The 18,281-nt window shown below is 41.6% G+C and overlaps 1 protein-coding gene across 6 annotated transcripts in view; it reads left to right on the forward strand.

Moving 5' to 3' along the window:
* The window catches only part of ITPR1 (inositol 1,4,5-trisphosphate receptor type 1), a 255,631-nt gene that overhangs the window by 119,683 nt on the left and 117,667 nt on the right, over positions 1 to 18,281 (forward strand). For all 6 annotated transcript variants that reach the window (XM_074957539.1, XM_074957538.1, XM_074957540.1 and 3 more), the window contains 9 exons: positions 2,111 to 2,176; positions 2,795 to 2,932; positions 6,024 to 6,149; positions 6,491 to 6,691; positions 9,466 to 9,717; positions 10,588 to 10,713; positions 11,446 to 11,574; positions 16,218 to 16,338; positions 17,099 to 17,283. In XM_074957539.1, the coding sequence (XP_074813640.1) occupies positions 2,111 to 2,176; positions 2,795 to 2,932; positions 6,024 to 6,149; positions 6,491 to 6,691; positions 9,466 to 9,717; positions 10,588 to 10,713; positions 11,446 to 11,574; positions 16,218 to 16,338; positions 17,099 to 17,283 (1,344 nt within the window). The remainder of the gene's footprint in view (positions 1 to 2,110; positions 2,177 to 2,794; positions 2,933 to 6,023; positions 6,150 to 6,490; positions 6,692 to 9,465; positions 9,718 to 10,587; positions 10,714 to 11,445; positions 11,575 to 16,217; positions 16,339 to 17,098; positions 17,284 to 18,281) is intronic.

Consider the following 18,281-nt stretch of genomic DNA (forward strand, 5'->3'; position numbering starts at 1 on the left):
TGGGCCATTTCCAGCAGTTGACAAGAAGGTCTGAGGAACAGTGAGGGGTGGGGGGGGGGGAAATAAACATGGGGAAAAAGTAAAACTATTTCCCCATGTTTATTCCCCCCCCACACACACCCTGTTCCTCAGGTTTCAGAGTAGCAGCCGTGTTAGTCTGTATTTGCAAAAAGAAAAGGAGTACTTGTGGCACCTTAGGGACTAACCAATTTATTTGAGCATAAGCTTTCTTGAGCTACAGCATCCGATGAAGTGAGCTGTAGCTCCTTTTCTTTTTACTGTTCCTCAGACGTTCTTGTCAACTGCTGGAAATGGCCCACCTTGATTATCACTACAAAAGGTGTTCCCCCCGCCCCGGTATTAGCTCATCTTAAGTGATCACTCTCCTTACAGTGTGTATGATAACACCCATTGTTTCATGTTCTCTCTGTGTATAAATCTCCCCACTGTATTTTCCAGTGAATGCATCCGATGAAGTGAGCTGTAGCTCATGAAAGCTTGTGCTCAAATAAATTTGTTAGTCTCTAAGGTGCCACAAGTACTCCTTTTCTTTTTGTGGTCATGTGACATACATGATGTGACTGACACACTATCATTGGCAGATAACTCTGAAACTATAGAAAATGATGGTGATCTTGAAGTTGGATAGTCTTCAGAATCCTGTATGTTGAAGATGGATTCTCCTAAACAAAATAAATCGATGCAGTTATTTAATTATTATTACCATATTGGTCATTTGGTATTACTCATTGCATTCACTGACACTCAGTACTACTTTAAAGGTAAATTGTAAAAGGAAGATCTGCCTATTTCAGCTATTTATTTTTTATCACAACTGCATCTAAAATGATAGTACCATAGAGTAACAATTATATTTTTTGCTCAAACATGAGAATTCAAGAATAGTCCAGGAGGACAGTCAGTCCTTACGAAAGAAGTATGAAATAAAAAAAGTTTTTACCAACCTGAAGATCCTGCATGTTCAGACGTGTTCCTTTCATTATCTTCAACCCAGCTTCCTCCTGAGAAGGAATGCTTCTCGTGATGTTGTTTCATTCGGGGCACTAGGTCGTGCATTTCTTTGTTGCACTGTTTGCATTTTGCACTCATGCCTGTCTTACCCACAGGTAGAGGAACTTCATTAAGATATTCCCAAACTGGGTCTCTTTTATGGCCTGCTGCCATTATAGGTTTTCCCTTCTAGTGAGAGAATGGTATGGTAGATCTCAAATCAATGAAGGCTACACTCAGAAAGACCTCAAGACTTCTGGAATATGCTTCTCAAAACAGTTCACTTTTGTTTCTACTGCCTGTCCCTCCCATCTCACATTTATCTCCAGACTTCTTCTCCTTGTCCAGATCTATTCCGCCCCCAGCAATCTTCTATTCATTGAACTTTTTGAAACTTTGCACTCTTAGAGAGAGGTAAGGGATTGACTCTGTGTACACATTTGCAGAGGGACAATAGGGTTGAGGTCTGTTATTTCTCACCTCTGTTATTTCTTTGTTTAAAAACATTTTTGCTGTTAAGAAGCATGTTATCTCTGGAGACACAAATCCACAGTTTGAGAACTGCAAAACTAAGCATCTCTTATGGTATCTTCTAGACTGAGCACTGAGTCCCATTGCGTAGATAGAAAGATTAACCTAAATAATTTATACAGAAGCCCCTGGCACCCCATAAAATTGGGTCCGTAATCTATGAATCTATGAATCTATTGGAACTCATTTACAAAACTTTTCTTAAATATTACATGAATATATTGTCTCATACTATAGAATTAGAATTTATAATCCCTATTTCATGATGAGATATCTTTGAGTTATAATGTATCTTTAGATAGTGGTTTTTTCCCTCAAAAAGCATTTTATCAAAAAAATCTGATTTTAAATAAAAAGAAATCCTGATTTTTTTTTTGATTTTTTTTTTTTTTTAATTCATTTATTTTTATTCACTCTGTTAGTACCCTCAATCTTGTCATAAAACTGTAAGGTGACAACTGACAATTTTGGTCTTTGTAGATTCAGTTTAATACCCATATTTCTCAGCCATAGGAGCTATCAAAGAAAATACTCTAATCGATTAATAGATTATTGGTTTTGCCCCTAGGAAAGCCACAGCAAGTCACAAAAACATGAAAGTACTAGCAGCTATAATTACCGGGTGGTGAAGGAGGTAAGACTTGGCTTCTTTAAATTGAAGTATAAACTAATGGTGCAACTCCGATTTTAGTCTGAATTTAAAAAACGGGAAACTGAGTCACATTTACACTGTGAAAATTACTTGCTGAATTCTAATTTGCTGAGTAGTAGAATATCCCAACTCCAATGAGACATCTAGAATATAGCCAACATGCGGAGTACGTATTTTCCACAAAAACAGATTATTCCAAAATGTAGCATTAATGCCACTTATTTCAATAGAAACCCAAATTTTTATGATTATAAAGGATATAAAAGAAGCAGGAAAGTCTGGAAGCTTATTTAAATCTGCCCTCTTTCTTTAGGGACTTGTGCTCCATTCTACCGTCTAATACTTTTAAAAGTAACGTACAACGAGAAAACTGTGTGTGGTGGCTTGTAAGTGTTAGAAGATTCTAGGTTCGACTCCGGGCTGGCAAATGCCTGAATTAGTTTTAAATGGATTTTCTCATGTCTTTTTCCCATTCGCCTAGTGTCTGTCTGCTTGTCTGTCATTAGACTGTGAGTTGCTTAGGTCAGGGAAGTTTCCATCTTAACATAATTTAATCCAAAACAAAAAATTGCAAGTTCTAAAGCAATTTTCTTCTCCCAGATTTTGCTTCGGCTTAGCAAGCTCTGTGTTCAGGAAAGTGCTTCGGTCAGGAAAAGCCGGAAACAGCAGCAGAGGTTGCTGCGGAACATGGGAGCTCACACTGTGGTTCTGGAGCTGCTGCAGATTCCATATGAGAAGGTGGGTTTTGCACACAGCTATTTCCTTACTTTACAGTTTTGCTGACCAATATAAATAGCTCCCTGAGATCTCCTTAAACTTTAGTTCTTTCAGTTACCTTTGGCATCAAAGAAGCTATTGTAAATATTCATGCCTCTTCAGGAATAATTTATGGCTTATAGAAGTATTTGGTTAAATGTGAAACTTCTGATGACAACAGACAAGATTCTAAGCTAATTGCTGAAGCACCGACTTCGTCCATTGCAGTTAATCAGATCAAGAGCTTGTCTGTACTGGGGCATTTAAGAAAGTTCATTCAGATTAACTAAAGGTGTGAATTAAAAGTGGATTAGTTAAAATGCATTAAACCCTTGTGTGGACACATAAAGAATAGGAGTACTTGTGGCACCTTAGAGACTAACAAATTTATTGGAGCATAAGCTTTCGTGTAGCACAGCTGCTACTCTGAAACCTGTCATTGTGTCGACACACTCATTCAGAATTACAGTGGTCTTAATTTAGTTTATCTTTAATTCTGAATGACGGATTAATGCAGTTTAACTAATCCACTTCCAATTCACACCTTCAGTTAATTTGGATTAATTTTCCTTACTGTTCCCGATAGCCAAGCCTTGAAGCTTTGACCTCATTGCCAAAACCAGGTATGTGTTTACTTCAGGGTAACTAAGATCCATTAGTTTCCCACTGTCCCACACAGTTTGCCAGAAGCTGGGAATGGGCAACAGGGGATGGATCACTTGATGATCATCTGTTATGTTCATTCCCTCTGAAGCACCTGGCATTGGTCACGGTCAAAAGACAGGATATGGGCTAGATGGACCTTCGGTCTGACCCAGTACGGCCATCCTTATGTATAGTCTCATCTAGCTACCTTGCAGTAAAAACAACAGCAGCTTCTCGCCAGCAAGATTTACAGCAGGATAGCTAACAAAAGGTAGTTATCACATGGTAAAAAACCAAACACCTCTTTAGTAGTAAAGATGTAACCTCAGAATTGTAAACTGTTCCCTAAAACAGTACAAATACTGTAAGCACACATGATAAATATCTGCTTTCTAGCAAAACAGTGACTGAGTATAGAGACAGCTTAGCCCTCAGGGAGTGCTCTGCACTATTGAGCAGGTGACTGGAGTTTTATTCACAGTGTTCTTAGCCTCATTAATACTGTGACTTTCTGTCACATGCAGCCACTCCACTCAACTGCTGGCTAGAATCTTTTTCCTGGCTCACCGTGGTCACTGGAGGTATGACAGGAATTAATGCCATGGTTTGAGGCATTCTAGGTATTGGAGGCTAGTAGGTTGCCAGAGAGTGAGGTGAATGGCTTCTGAGAGACGGGAGATATAGAACGGGAGTGATCTTGAAAATCTTGCCCAGTTTGAAAACAGAACAGATTATCTAAAAAGATAGCCCCAAATTGGTTTGATTTGGGGTGGGGTGGGGGTTGTTTTTTTACATTTTGCCTTGGAAAAATAAATTGAGCATTAACTCTGTTACTTGTGAAACATGCTGGAGAATGAAAAGTATAGGGGATGAAATCCCCTGTACTCAGAAGCAGCATGAGCACTTGCATGAAAGTTTCCCTACTGTCATAGAACCATAGAAATGTACTAGTGCTCAACCTGGCTGTGGAAGTAAGTTGGTCTCCTTGGCCTCTCTGCTGAGCCTGCTGTTTATGCTGATTAGATTTTGTGAGATGAACTGCAGAATTACCTCAAACCACAAACATTTCAAGCAGGGCACTGACCAACTGTTGGGTGCCAAATGCTTTTATCAAAGAAAGATGGCTATCTATTATTCCCAGCTGAGATGCATTTATGTGTCAGTTAAGTCAGAGACATGGTTGTACCTTCTCAGCTATTCTGCTGCTCGGACTTAAGTCACAGACAGAGTATTTACTCCTGTGAACAGAAGCTGAATTTTTGTTGTTGCATCAATATCTTCCTATCTCCAATTCACCATCAAGTTTAAGCCCCTCAATACGGAATTCCATTGTAATGGACCTCATGGCAGTCTTCCTATGAAGTCCAAAGGTATGAGAAAGAATCTGATGTGTGGTTTGCCCTATATAGATTCATAGATACTAAGGTCAGAAGGGACCATTATGATCATCTAGTCTGACCTCCTGCACAACGCAGGCCACAGAATTTCACCCACCCACTCCTGCGAAAAACCTCTCACCTATGTCTGAGCTATTAAAGTTCTCAAATCGTGGTTTAAAGACTTCAAGGAGCAGAGAATCCTCCAGCAAGTGACCTGTGCCGCATGCTACAGAGGAAGGCGAAAAACCTCCAGGCATCTTCCAATCTGCCTTGGAGGAAAATTCCTTCCCGACCCCAAATATGGCGATCAGCTAAACCCTGAGCATATGGGCAAGATTCACCAGCCAGATACTACAGAAAATTCTTTCCTGGGTAACTCAGATCCCACCCCATCTAACATCCCATCACAGGCCATTAGGCCTATTTACCATGAATATTTAAAGATCAGTTAATTACCAAAATCATGTTATCCCATCATACCATCTCCTCCATAAACTTATCGAGTTTAATCTTAAAGCCAGATAGATCTTTTGCCCCCACTGCTTCCCTTGGAAGGCTATTCCAAAACTTCACTCCTCTGATGGTTAGAAACCTTCGTCTAATTTCAAGTCTAAACTTCCTGGTGGCCAGTTTATATCCATTTGTTCTTGTGTCCACATTGGTACTGAGCTTAAATAATTCCTCTCCCTCTCCAGTATTTATCCCTCTGTTATATATAGGTATGTTCGGTAGCACTCGAGGGGTTAAAATGCATTATTGGCAAGCTTGAATGTTGCATATTCAGATCTGAAAGACATTACTTATTTATATTTGTGTTTTTGTTCTCCACAACTTTTAAAATCATAAAGGGGGCCAAGTTCTTATCTGGTATGAGTGGATTAATTTGGTTGGAGGTCTGTAGTGGACAGAGATTTGTTTTTCTATTGAGAGAGATGTGACTCTCTGAAAATTCTGTTGAACAGGTGGTATTGTGGTCCACCCAAAGCTCACCTGAAAGTGAACTTTTGGGTTGTTTTTAATTCCATCTTATTTGTGTCATGCAATCACAGGCGGAAGATACAAGGATGCAGGAGATAATGAAACTTGCACATGCATTTTTACAGAATTTCTGTGCTGGGAACCAACAGAACCAAGCATTGCTGCACAAGCACATAAACCTGTTCCTTAACCCAGGGGTAAGAAGTGATTTAACTTAATACCGTGTTTTTTTGTAGTAAGAAAGTGGAATAACCTGACCTCTGTAATGGCCTCTGGACCAGTTCTTACGCAAGACTAGTTAAATGGATAGCACTTTGTTCTCATTAATGTTGGCAGGAGCAGCGTCTGGTTAGTGCACTCAGTTATAATGCAAGGGGTGGAGGTGGATGGAGAAGAGTATCCCTGATGGATACAAGTCTCTGTACTGAAATGCTGATTCCTCTGAGAAGTTCCTTCTTTGTACTGTCATGTTCCCTGCAAATTCATTGATGTTGTCCTGACTTGTGTATGTGATTTTTTTTTTCTCCCCCCTCATTAGATCCTGGAGGCAGTAACAATGCAACATATTTTCATGAACAATTTCCAGCTATGCAGTGAGATTAATGAGCGAGTCGTTCAGCACTTTGTCCACTGTATTGAAACTCACGGCAGAAATGTCCAGTACATAAAGTTCCTGCAGACAATTGTGAAGGCGGAAGGAAAGTTCATTAAGAAGTGCCAAGATATGGTTATGGCGGAGGTGAGAGATGCATATTTCTGTAAGCTCCTGGGCAAAAAACACAACTGGCATTCAGTAGAAAGTGAAAGGATGCTGAGAAAGTGACGTTCTCAACTGGGACAATATAGAAGTGATGTGCAGCTATCACACCACACAAAGTTTTATTATGGGCACAAGCTGCTTCATCACACTCTCCCCCCTTGGGTGGGAAGGATGACTTTTAGTGTATCTCAAAAGTTGTCCTCCCTGGTGCCACAAAAAAAGTGTACTTGTGTCACAGCCCTAGTCAAGCTCCCCCTGCTGCACACTCACCAGGCTGTTGTGTTTTGCACCCTCAAGCTGGGCCCATGTACTTTTACACATCCCTTGGCCTGGATAGGCTCCAGCACTGTCTCTGGCCATGGTCTCGCTGCAAAATTTTGGGGCAAAATTTATCTGATACCCTTCTGAAAGAGGGACCCTGTAGTTCAGTTGCCCTAAATCCCCAGGACCAACGCTGACCCCCAAAACACTTCAGTGGTGCTATTTCCCAGAATTCCCTCCTTCTGAGCACTCTGATTTATAGTTTACCCCTTTAGGGACATGTGATGCTTGAAGCAAATAGAAACAGACTTTACAGAAGGATTTCTAAGGACAGTCACTCTTTATTTTAGAATGCAGGACATATACAGACATCTGCAAGAAACACTTAGATGCTGTTCCCTGCCTCAGTTATGTCACCACTCCTGAGTGTTCTTTGGGATTTGGGTCCATGTCCTTTCAGGGTTCTAAGTCCCTCTGCTGGGCTGCACGTCTCCAGCTTATGGCTGCTTCTCTGAATCATTGATTCTCTCTGACCTGTGCAGTCAGCTTCGTTCAGCTTTGTTTGGTCCCACAGTCCATAGGTCCCATCTCCTTCCTAAAGCCTGTCCCTTTTTGTTCCCCTCTCTCTGAGTCCCTCTGTGTTTTGAAAGGGCTGTACCAACACCTCTGTCTCTTTGTTCTCCTTTTAGGGGAATTCCGTTGCTCCTCTCCTCATTCCCGACAGCCAAGCTGGGTTGAACTGGGTCTCCTAGGGCTCAGCCATCCCACTGTTAGAAGGTGCTCCTGTTCGAATGAGCCATTCAGGTTAATAACTCTCCATTGTCCCTGGTTTGGGAGAGACACGTTACCAGCCCTGATGGGCGATTCCACATACACTGAGGCATTCAATGATGCAGCAAATTCATAAAGCCAAACGGAATTCATAGGTTGTACATAGGTTCCCCAACCTGTCACAAATCGGATTGAGTCAAAGGAAGGACTGTCTTTCTCCAGTAAAATCACGTAAAGAAAACAGGTGTCAGGGGGAATCCTTCCCTTTTGTTAAACTTTTCCCGTTCAGCCTGATGTGGGACTTGCTCAGATGAGGAGTCTCTTCTGGCCTTAACCGGTTGAAAGTGTTGGAGCCTTGATGGGTGTTTTAAAGTAGGAGAAGATTGTGTGTCCACAGCAATTTGTTAGGGCCATAGTGAACTCAGGGAGGAGGGAGGGAAGGGTGGGGAGGTGTGAAAAATGATGGAACAAATTCCCTTTAATTTTGGCTGCAAAGGATCCATCTGTTAAAAAGTGCATTTGCCTATTTGATAATGAGATGTTAATTAGTCTCCTCAGGAGGAGGAGCCTTGGGATCCAAAGTGTGGTGGTTTTTGTTTTTTTTTGTTTTGTTTTGTTTTTTTTGAGGTGGGGGTTAAGCTTCTGGCCTTAATGCATCAATTTCACTGGGAAGTTTGACTCTGGATCTTGTTCCACATGCTGTAGTTAATCTTAAACAGAGCGTCAGCTGTTCCGTGTGGACTTAGTCCTGCAAAGTGCTGAGCAACCCTCTTTCCTGTTGAAGTCAGTGAGTTGAGGGAGCTCTGCCCGTTGCAGAGTCCAGCCCTGTGAAGTATGGCTTTGCATGTGAGTTTTGCTCTGTGCATTGTGTTTGTGATAGACGTCTAGATGTGTCTGAAATCTGTAGGGCAGATTTTTAACAGTGCTCAGCAGCTCCCTTTCTTCTCAGCTGCTGTCCATCCTTCTGTTCTCGATAGAGACGGGTGGAGTGCTGAGCTGTTCTGAAAATGTGCCTCCCCCCAAAAAAATGTAATGTTGATAGAAGTCTGCCTTATGGGACTTAATCATGCCTCTAACTGCTTGTTGAAAATCATTGTGTAAGGAATGGGGAATTACCCAGCCTTGAGGTCCTACCACCCAGAGTTCTTGAAGGACTTAGCTCTGAGCAGAATCGTGTGCCCCAAGCTAACACTACAGACGGATCAGCTGAGGCAATCTTCATGACATAACCACAAAAAAGTCAGAAGCTTCTTGAAAGAACGTTTATCGAACTAATGAGGAGCCAGTTGAACTGGCTTTGATGTTAAAGATTGTAAAAGTGGTAGATTTCTAGGGCATAACATACTCAGAACAGAGGTCTAGGGGAAGACGTCATGCTTCAGAAAGATCATTTATAACTGTGGAAAGAGAGTGCAAGGTACAGAACCTCAGATGGATCTGGCAGGCTACAGTTTTATTGAACTCACAAGTAATTGCAAAACTGACAAAGAGCGTAACATTCCAGTACACAGATAATATATAGCTTTAGATAAAGGGGGGACTCTTCAGCCTGTTAGTGAAATGTTTAGAGGATGAGGTTTGAGGTCCTCTGAAGAAAAGTGCTGGGTAAGTGGAAGGTACACATGCATGTGTACCTTCCAGAAATGGTCTGATTCCTGTAGAATCTCTAAGGGGAGACATAACAGAATGGAACCCAAAAGAAAGCTGTTCTTTTTTTGTAGCTAGTCAATGCGGGAGAAGATGTCCTTGTGTTCTACAACGACCGAGCCTCTTTCCAGACCTTGGTCCAAATGATGAGATCGGAGCGGGACAGGATGGATGAAAACAGCCCTCTGATGTACCATATCCATTTAGTAGAACTGCTTGCTGTATGCACAGAGGGCAAAAATGTCTACACAGAAATCAAGTGCAACTCGCTCCTCCCATTAGATGACATTGTTAGAGTAGTAACTCATGAGGATTGCATACCTGAGGTGAGGTCTGATATTAAACATTGCCTACCTATGTAAGGTATTAAAGTTAGTGGAGTGAGGTTTGTTTTTAATCACTCTGTTTGGCCTGGAAAGAATGGCCTGTTTTGGCCTGGAAAGAATGGCCTGTGGGTAAGCAACAAGTCTATGAGCTGGGAGAAGTAAGTGTGTGTGTGTGTGTGTGTGTGTGTGTGTGTGTGTGTGTAAATCCCCCCCCTCCCCCCGCCCATTTTTAAAATGGGGGTGGTTACTCTGAATGTGCCTACTTCCCAGGAGTGTTTGAGGCTGAGCACATTGATATATGTAAGGTACGTTGCCAATCTTGAATAGAAGTGCAAATTACTAACATTATGCTGAATTGTGGCTGCAGTATTTCTGGCTTTTTCATAGATTCATAGATATTTAGGTCAGAAGGGACCATTATGATCATCTAGTCTGACCTTCTGCACAATGCAGGCCACAGAATTTCACCCACCACTCCTGCAAAAAACCTCACACCTATATCTGTGCTATTGAAGTCCTCAAATCGTAGTTTAAAGACTTCAAGGAGCAGAGAATCCTCCGGCAAGTGACCCGTGCCCCATGCTACAGAGGAAGGCGAAAAACCTCCAGGGCCTCTTCCAATCTGCCCTGGAGGAAAATTCCTTCCCGACCCCAAATATGGCGATCAGCTAAACACTGAGCATATGGGCATCGTTGCAGATGTCTTGCTATTTATGGGATTGGATTTCACCAACATTTAAATAAAAACAATAGATTCTGTAAATTCAGCTACAAATTTTTAAAGCAGTTTTAATGTGATGACCTTGCATTGACTAAAAATGCCCATTTAATTCTTTTTTTAATTAACCATTTTGATTTATCCATTTGTAGGTTAAAATTGCCTATATAAACTTCCTAAATCATTGCTATGTGGACACAGAAGTGGAAATGAAAGAGATTTACACCAGTAATCACATGTGGAAACTGTTTGAGAATTTCCTGGTTGACATCTGTCGGGTAAGGATTTCTATACCTAGAAATGTAAATCTAAAAGAGCAAACGGACATAGTTGTGGTGACAATTAGCAGAGGTTTGGAACAGTGCATTTTAAAGCACAAGTCAGGAAGCTCTTTACTGGTTCCTCTCATTTCAAATTTATATTTGTCTGCTTCTCCATTTAGGCGATTGTGGACTTTTAGTTATATTCCATGGAACATGGTGATCTTTTTTCTTTCTTTCTTTCTTTCTTAAAACAAAACAAACAAAGCAAGCCCCTTTTTTCTGCTTCACATGTCTCTTTTTATTCTGCCACTGGCTTGTTCACTGTTTCCAGGTTGTGTGGCTCCTTCCCCAACCATATTTGATGTATTTTAGCAAGTTTAGAGTAATTTTCCTGTGCTTGGCATTTATTTTTCCAAATGGCTTTATGGCTGGTATACCAAGTATTTCCCCATAGGAAAACATTACATCTGATTCCTACCTATAATACTGCATTCTTTGCTCTGAGGTATCCAATTTTTTCCCTATCCTTCCCCCACACACACACACACACACACTCTCTATGATGCTCTTTAAAAAGGACAGTATAAGGCTTTTGGCATTGTGTGTCCTAGCTATATGAGTGATTTTGGTCTACACCGCATACTGTGGCAGATAGTCCATTCAGAACTATGCTCCAAATCACAGGAGTTATATGTTCGTATTTATCAGTTTAACTGATGTGTTCTAAAAGAATGAATTATTTTGTAGACCTGTAACAACACCAGTGACCGAAAGCACGCTGACTCCATCCTGGAGAAGTATGTCACAGAAATTGTGATGAGTATAGTCACCACCTTCTTCAGCTCCCCATTCTCTGATCAGAGCACTACTCTGCAGGTAGGAAACGGTACAACAGGTTAAAGAAATAAGCTGCTTTATTCATGAAACCACAGTAATCGGACAGGATAAAAAGAAACAAGTCGAGGCTGGGGGGTTGGCGGGGGAGGGTGAGAGAGAGAGAATAGATACTCAAAATAGCACAGAAGTATAAATATTTCCTCCTAGTACATTACAGTTGAACACTCCCTTTCCTGTAGAGGGGACACTGTGCGCTACATGTACAGAATTCTTTTCAACAGGTTCTATAGACGCTCAGTTGTAAAATGACACTAACTCCATGATATAGGTGCTCAGTGCTGTTCCTGTCGCTCCACGTTAGGCTTTCTTAAGGGAAATGGTAAACAGCATTGCTGGTGCTCTGGCAGAGTGGAGCTATGCTGGAAGTAGAGAGATGGGGCAGGGGTTGGTTCATGATGATGATGATGATTTTTAATTTGTATTGCAGTAGTGCTTATTAGCCCCAGACATCTGCCAAGACCCCACTGTGCTAGGTAATGTATGACCAGAACAAGAAGACACCTACTGCATATACTGCTAAGTATAAGATGGGACCACAGATGGAGAAAGACCTAGTACAAGGGAACAGTCAGACAGCATGGTCAGATGATAGCCTGTGGTCTCAACACAACCGCACCCTAACCATTGTCTAGTATTTTGTAGGCATCACAGTAAGAGTTCTGAGAAGGGCGTGAAAGGTACAGTGAGGAGGCTTTGTAGGTTTTTTATGGGAGAAAGCACAAAGGTGCATGTCTGAAATTTAATAGGTGGATAATAAAAGCCGGCACCATGGGCCAGCTGGGTTCAAACCTTGCTTCAGACAAACTGCATTTTAAGGACACTTTTTCGTTTTAGAGAAATGAAAGCAATCTCACGTTTTAAAAATGCTTCCACCTGTTTTCTTTTGTCCTCCCGATTAAATCTCTGGACCTGTGTGGACTTGGGGAAAGTGGGAGCATGAGACTCAATACCTTTGTAAAGTGAAAAGGAGGCAGCTGTTCCCCTCTTCAATTCCCGGGTTCTCCCAGTCTCTTCCTTACAGGACACGAGGCAAGAGTAGCAGGACAACATCACTAGCCGCAGCGCCAAGACGCCTGCCAGGATAATACCTTGGTCACTGCTGCAGTGACACCGTGATAGTAGAAGCAGCCTTTTAAATAATTATCGTTCTTTATGAAAGTTTTCAATAGCCTTTTGGGGATGTGTGGGAGAGGTGGTCAGGGGTCCGAATATGTCGTGAGGAGCTTGGATATAGTTTTTCATTGAAACTCAGTGCAAACTCAGGTAAGCAGAAGAAACAATTGTGTGTAATTGAACACAACTGGCAGCAGGTTAGGAAGCAGCTGGTTTCCAACTGTGGCAATTAAGGGCATCTGGGAATTTGCCTTTTCAGCCCCTCTTTGGGGAACTTATACTAACCATTGTTGTGTGCTAACTGGCTTGCTATAGCATGTCCAACTCCAGGGAAAGTATTATGTACAACAGCCCGCTGCCTGACCTTGCAGTCGGTAAAGGCTTAAAATTCTGAGTAGTCCAATTAGTTCCCCCTTCTCACTGAACATAAGCAGTAGGCCTGACACACTGCTGGGTTAGATCCGCTCTATCCACGTTTCTCTCATTAGGAGGGAGCCTGCCCTCCTTGAGTCTGGAAGAATGACCAGTTGTGGACCTAAGCCTATATTAAACAATGGACTTGCTTCTGTAATGCTTACTGAGGCAAGCAATCCTTATTCAGGCAAGAAAGTAGTCATACTAGGGATACTCTCATGAGTTAAAGGGCTTGCAGGATCAGTTCAGATAGGGTGAACTTGCCATCTGTGTGTATTGCCTATGAGGTAACTGTGGCAGCTATCTGCACTGTAATTGGCCTGATTAGGGGCCTGAACCTTAACCCACACAAGCGCAGTATTGAGTAATCAGCTGTAAATGCTAATGTTCACTGCCTAATACTGTTTGATCTGCTTCTCATGTGACTTTGAAGTGGAAGTTGTTGTTTTAATACCAGTTTGCATGCAAATTTGTCAAAACCTTATTGTGCAAAAAAAATAAGTCGTGACTAATAATTAACCCTGTCCCGCATGGCTCTGTCCTTTGCCCTGTCTTCAGTTCCCTCTGTACCTTATCACTGTGTGACCTCAGTGCTTGTCATGCCTGTAATTGCCCACTCTGTGTTGGCAACTTTTGAATCTACTTCTTTGCCTCAAGACTTTCCCTGTCTGCTAATTCATGCATCTGCAGTTCTCCTTCCAGCATCTCAAAGCCTGTCTCAACATAGCGAGACAAAGCACCTCATTTCATCCTCCCTTCTCCATCATGGGGGTGATGGTTCCACAATCCTCTGGGTTGTCCTAGACTCCTCTCTCCTCAGCCCCTCACATCCACTCTGTTGCCAGATCTTCTTTCTTCCTCTTTCTCATCTCCACTATCTATCTGTTTTGTCTGTTGAAACCCTTGTCCATATCCTTGGACTCTTAAGTAATTTGTAGCCTCCCTTTGGCTGACCGAATTCCTGCTTTGCGCCCCTCCAGCCTATGTGAATTGCTGCGGTGAAAATGATTCAAGTCTCTGATGGCATGTGCACCTCTCCTTCCCCTACACAAACACACACTTCTATCTCTTCAGTGCCTTTGCATCTCTTGCATCAAACTCAGGTTTTGTCTTCCCTTTCGGTGCTCTACAGAGCTCTGCAGCTTCCCACATCTAATCTCTCACCACTGCCCCTCTCAGGTCCATATGCCTTGCCTTGCTTCCCGACTCCGGTCTGTATTCTCCCCCTAATGTCTCCATGCTTACTCCTACGCTTGCACTGTGTACATTTCAGCCCACCCCTTCCCCTCCTTCCCTGATGTCCTCTCCTCCTGTACCATGACTTAAATTGTACTTCCCTTGGGGCAGGTCCCTGCCTTGTATGTCCATGTACATAATACAAAATTAGATTCACAGATTCCAAGGCCAAAAGGGACCGTTGTGATCATCTAGGCTAACCTGCTGTGTAACACGAGCCATAGAACTTCCCTCCCCCTAAAATCCCTAGACTTTATCTTTAGGGAAAACATCCAATCATGATTAAAAAATCCACCATGCCCCTTGATAAATTGTTCCAATGGTTAATAAGCCTCACAGTTAAAAAAAACTTGTCTTTTTTTCCAGTCTGAATGTCTCTAGCATCAACTTGTAGCCATCTTGCATCTTTCTCTGCTAGACTGAAGAATCCATTACCAAATATTTGTTCCCTGTCTAGGTCCTGACAGACTCATCAAGTCACCCCTTAATCTTAGGGTAATGTACTGATTCCTTTCCAAGCAAAAACTCTCCAAATAACTGCCTCTTTACTGTATTTATCTTGACGTTCTTGCCTCCTGTGGGCACTACTGACCCAAACCTTATTTTACGAAGTTTAGAGTGGTTTTGATTTATGGACCTAGTTTAAGCAAATGGAACATCACTGAAGTTTTAAGTCTTTAAACATGGTCTGTAAGGAATGTGTGAGTGGCTAGAGTCCAGAAACATAGATAGTTGCAGTGTATTTAGACCAGTGTCTACAATATTTTGACACTCGGCTGTGTTGCTGGAAAGGCTGATGGGCGTTGGCTATTGTGCTACTCTAAGTAAACTCCTGTTCCCTGTTGCCAGCACATGGAGTTATTTCACAATTTGATTAAAATGAAGGAAAAAATATTTCCTTTTCTCTAATTCCAGTTTCTTCTTCTTCCCCCGCCCCCCTTATAACAGACATCAGTCTTGACCAGACTAACAGAGGTATTTTCCAGTATTTCCTAAATCCACTGTGAGCTTTGCACTGAGGTGTGGTTTGCTTAAACTAAGCATTATGTACCAAATAAAAAGACACATGGGTGTTGCCTCTCACTATAGGTGGGCTTTTTAGTGTTGAAACAAGTTTGTCAGAACCGTTTAAAAAAATAAATTCTTACACTAAAAACTGCTTACATAAAGCAAAACAGTGATTTAGTTTTGAAACTGTTTAAATGTATTTGCAGAGATAGCAGAGTACTCATGTGTGAGTCTTTTGCCTCTTTGAGGTGGGGATATTGGCTTATTTATAGTGGAAAATCTTGCAAAAGGCAATATAGTTGACCTTTTTTGACTGATCCGTGGCAGGTGCAGTGTTTATAAACTAACTGCAACCCATGTTCAAAATTACAGCTGTTCAAAACGCATATCTGTAAATTAGAAGCCAACAAACTTCAGAAAAGAACCAGTTGATAATTATGGAGCTGAGTTGTAGTTTAGCAAGAGCAAAGCCCAATTTTCCTATTGAGTGCCGAGCCACCCTCTGGTCAATCCCAAATGAGCAATCTCTGTATTTTGGGCTGCTGAATACAAACTAAAGATTACTGCCTGTTTCCTTTGCTTAGTGATAGTGCATTTAGTGGGACTTCATGCTCTAGGAGCCATCTAGTTGACATTTCCCTATCTGTCCTGATACTCCCTCTTCTGTTAAACTGCTGCTTGCGTAGTAGACGTGCTGCCCAGAATATAAATGTTGCCTTACAAGTGGATGTGGACTGCTAACATGCAGTCAGTCTGCAAAGAATAATGGCTGATGTAGTATCGAAGTAGCGGACAATCTAATCTCAGACATGAGATGATGGTTTTGATCTGGTTATTTTCATATGTTCTAGACTCGCCAGCCTGTGTTTGTACAACTGTTGCAAGGAGTGTTCAGGGTATACCACTGCAACTGGCTAATGCCAAGCCAAAAAGCATCGGTGGAGAGCTGCATTAGGGTGCTGTCTGATGTAGGTAAGAAGTTAAATTTAACATGCACAAAATACTTCTGTCCAATGTTTCACCCTTCTATCCCAAAAGCAAGATGTATTCTACCTCCAGTAGATGGTAGGATGTAGCTAACTCAGAGCTAAGGCATGGAGCAAATCGAGCATTTCCTTCATAGCTAAAGTCCTGTTCTATGGTTGCACAACAAATGTTTTCAATGTAAATGTGAGGTGAAACTGTAAGCTGTTTGACTAATTAGGGGCAGAAGTTCTGAAAGTACATGTTGGCATCTGAAACAATGGGTTTTTGCTGACCTAAATTCGCTTTGTGGTTTCTGTTGAATGTGACAGTTGTACTCCAGTCTTCAACAATGAACTGCTGATTTGTGCTGCTAGATGGCTGCCGCATTCCTTCCCAGAAGTTGCTGCATATTAGTGGTGAGGACGGTGAGCCTCGTGGACGTAGGACATAGGGCCAAATTGTTCCATAAGATGGATGTGCACATCCTCTTTACTTTAGTGGGAGTTATGAAGGTGTATGTGAGGGCATGGACTTGCTCGTACATTCTGAAGTTAGGAAAAAGCTGTGTTAAACTTAAGGTATTATGACTGCCACAAGGGTGTCAGATTCATTACACTGTGGATTGAAAACAGCATCACAAAAAGTGTATTTAAAATATTCAGAAAAGAATATGAAAGAAGCGCAGCTTGGGATTCCCCCTTGTTCCCTTATTGATTGCATGTAGGGGCTAAAGGAGTCCTTTCTTATTACCTTTTGCCTGTTGCAGCGAAAAGTCGAGCAATTGCAATACCTGTGGATTTGGACAGCCAAGTCAACAACCTCTTCCTAAAATCACACAACATAGTACAGAAAACTGCAATGAACTGGAGAATGACTGCAAGGAATGCTGCCCGTAGAGACTCCGTGCTAGCTGCTTCCAGGGACTATCGAAACATCATTGAAAGATTGCAGGTGAATACAGAGTGCTGCATTAACAACTTACTTCTGCCATCTTGGTAGCCATATATTTACATGTCGGCACAAAAAGACAAACTTACTACTTCAATTTGGGAGTTATGAGTCAAAGTAAAAATGTCACATGTGATAACCACAGCCAAAGCTAATTTAATACTGTATGTAAAATCAAATGTAAACCATTTATTGAAATAGGTAATGGAACATGCACAGCTAAAGCTTGTGGAAGTTTTATGGCCCTTGGAGAAGAAGATACTTCAAAGCACATTTGTCCAGTTCTGTGGTTCTCCCAACATTTTCATTCTGCCAGTACCAGTGGTTTCATTTCAACTGCTCCTTGAGAGAGAGAGGGGGATCCTCTAATTTGTTGCGTGCTTTCAAGTCCCTCCAGTACTTCGCTACTTGGTTATCGAAACATTTAATGTGATAAAAGGCTCCATAGACCACAGTCTGGGAATTGTTGCAAAGTTTACTGTTTGTCTGATAGATTGACTCTTAATGACCCCAAAGTTGTTGCTTCCTCAAATGAACAAAATAATCTGTCTGAAGCAATGCTACATGTACAATTTCATACTGATTTCTACTCAAAAGAAATTTTAAACAATATATTCTGACTACTTGTGATGCTGGCAGACCAAGTCAGATCAGGGCTTAGACTGGAAATGTGTTACTTACATCTTTACTTGGTACTAATATCAAGACCTGAGGATGATTAAGTATTCAGTAATAAGGCACTTTACTTTTGATACTGAATAAAACTCAGTGCTTTAGATTATACCTTTATCCATAAAGACTGGTTCTGTGGAGGAAAATGTTTTCCTGGTGTGCAATCTTGATTTAAATTGCTTGTGCCTAAATTGGATCTAAGTCGAAATAATGTATCCGATGAAGTGAGCTGTAGCTCACGAAAGCTTATGCTCAAATAAATTTGTTAATCTCTAAGGTGCCACAAGTACTCCTTTTCTTTTTGTCCAATAAAGATAGTCCAATTCCTA

This window comes from Natator depressus, chromosome 7 (genome assembly GCF_965152275.1).
Source record: "Natator depressus isolate rNatDep1 chromosome 7, rNatDep2.hap1, whole genome shotgun sequence".
In the NCBI taxonomy this organism is placed as follows: domain Eukaryota; kingdom Metazoa; phylum Chordata; order Testudines; family Cheloniidae; genus Natator; species Natator depressus.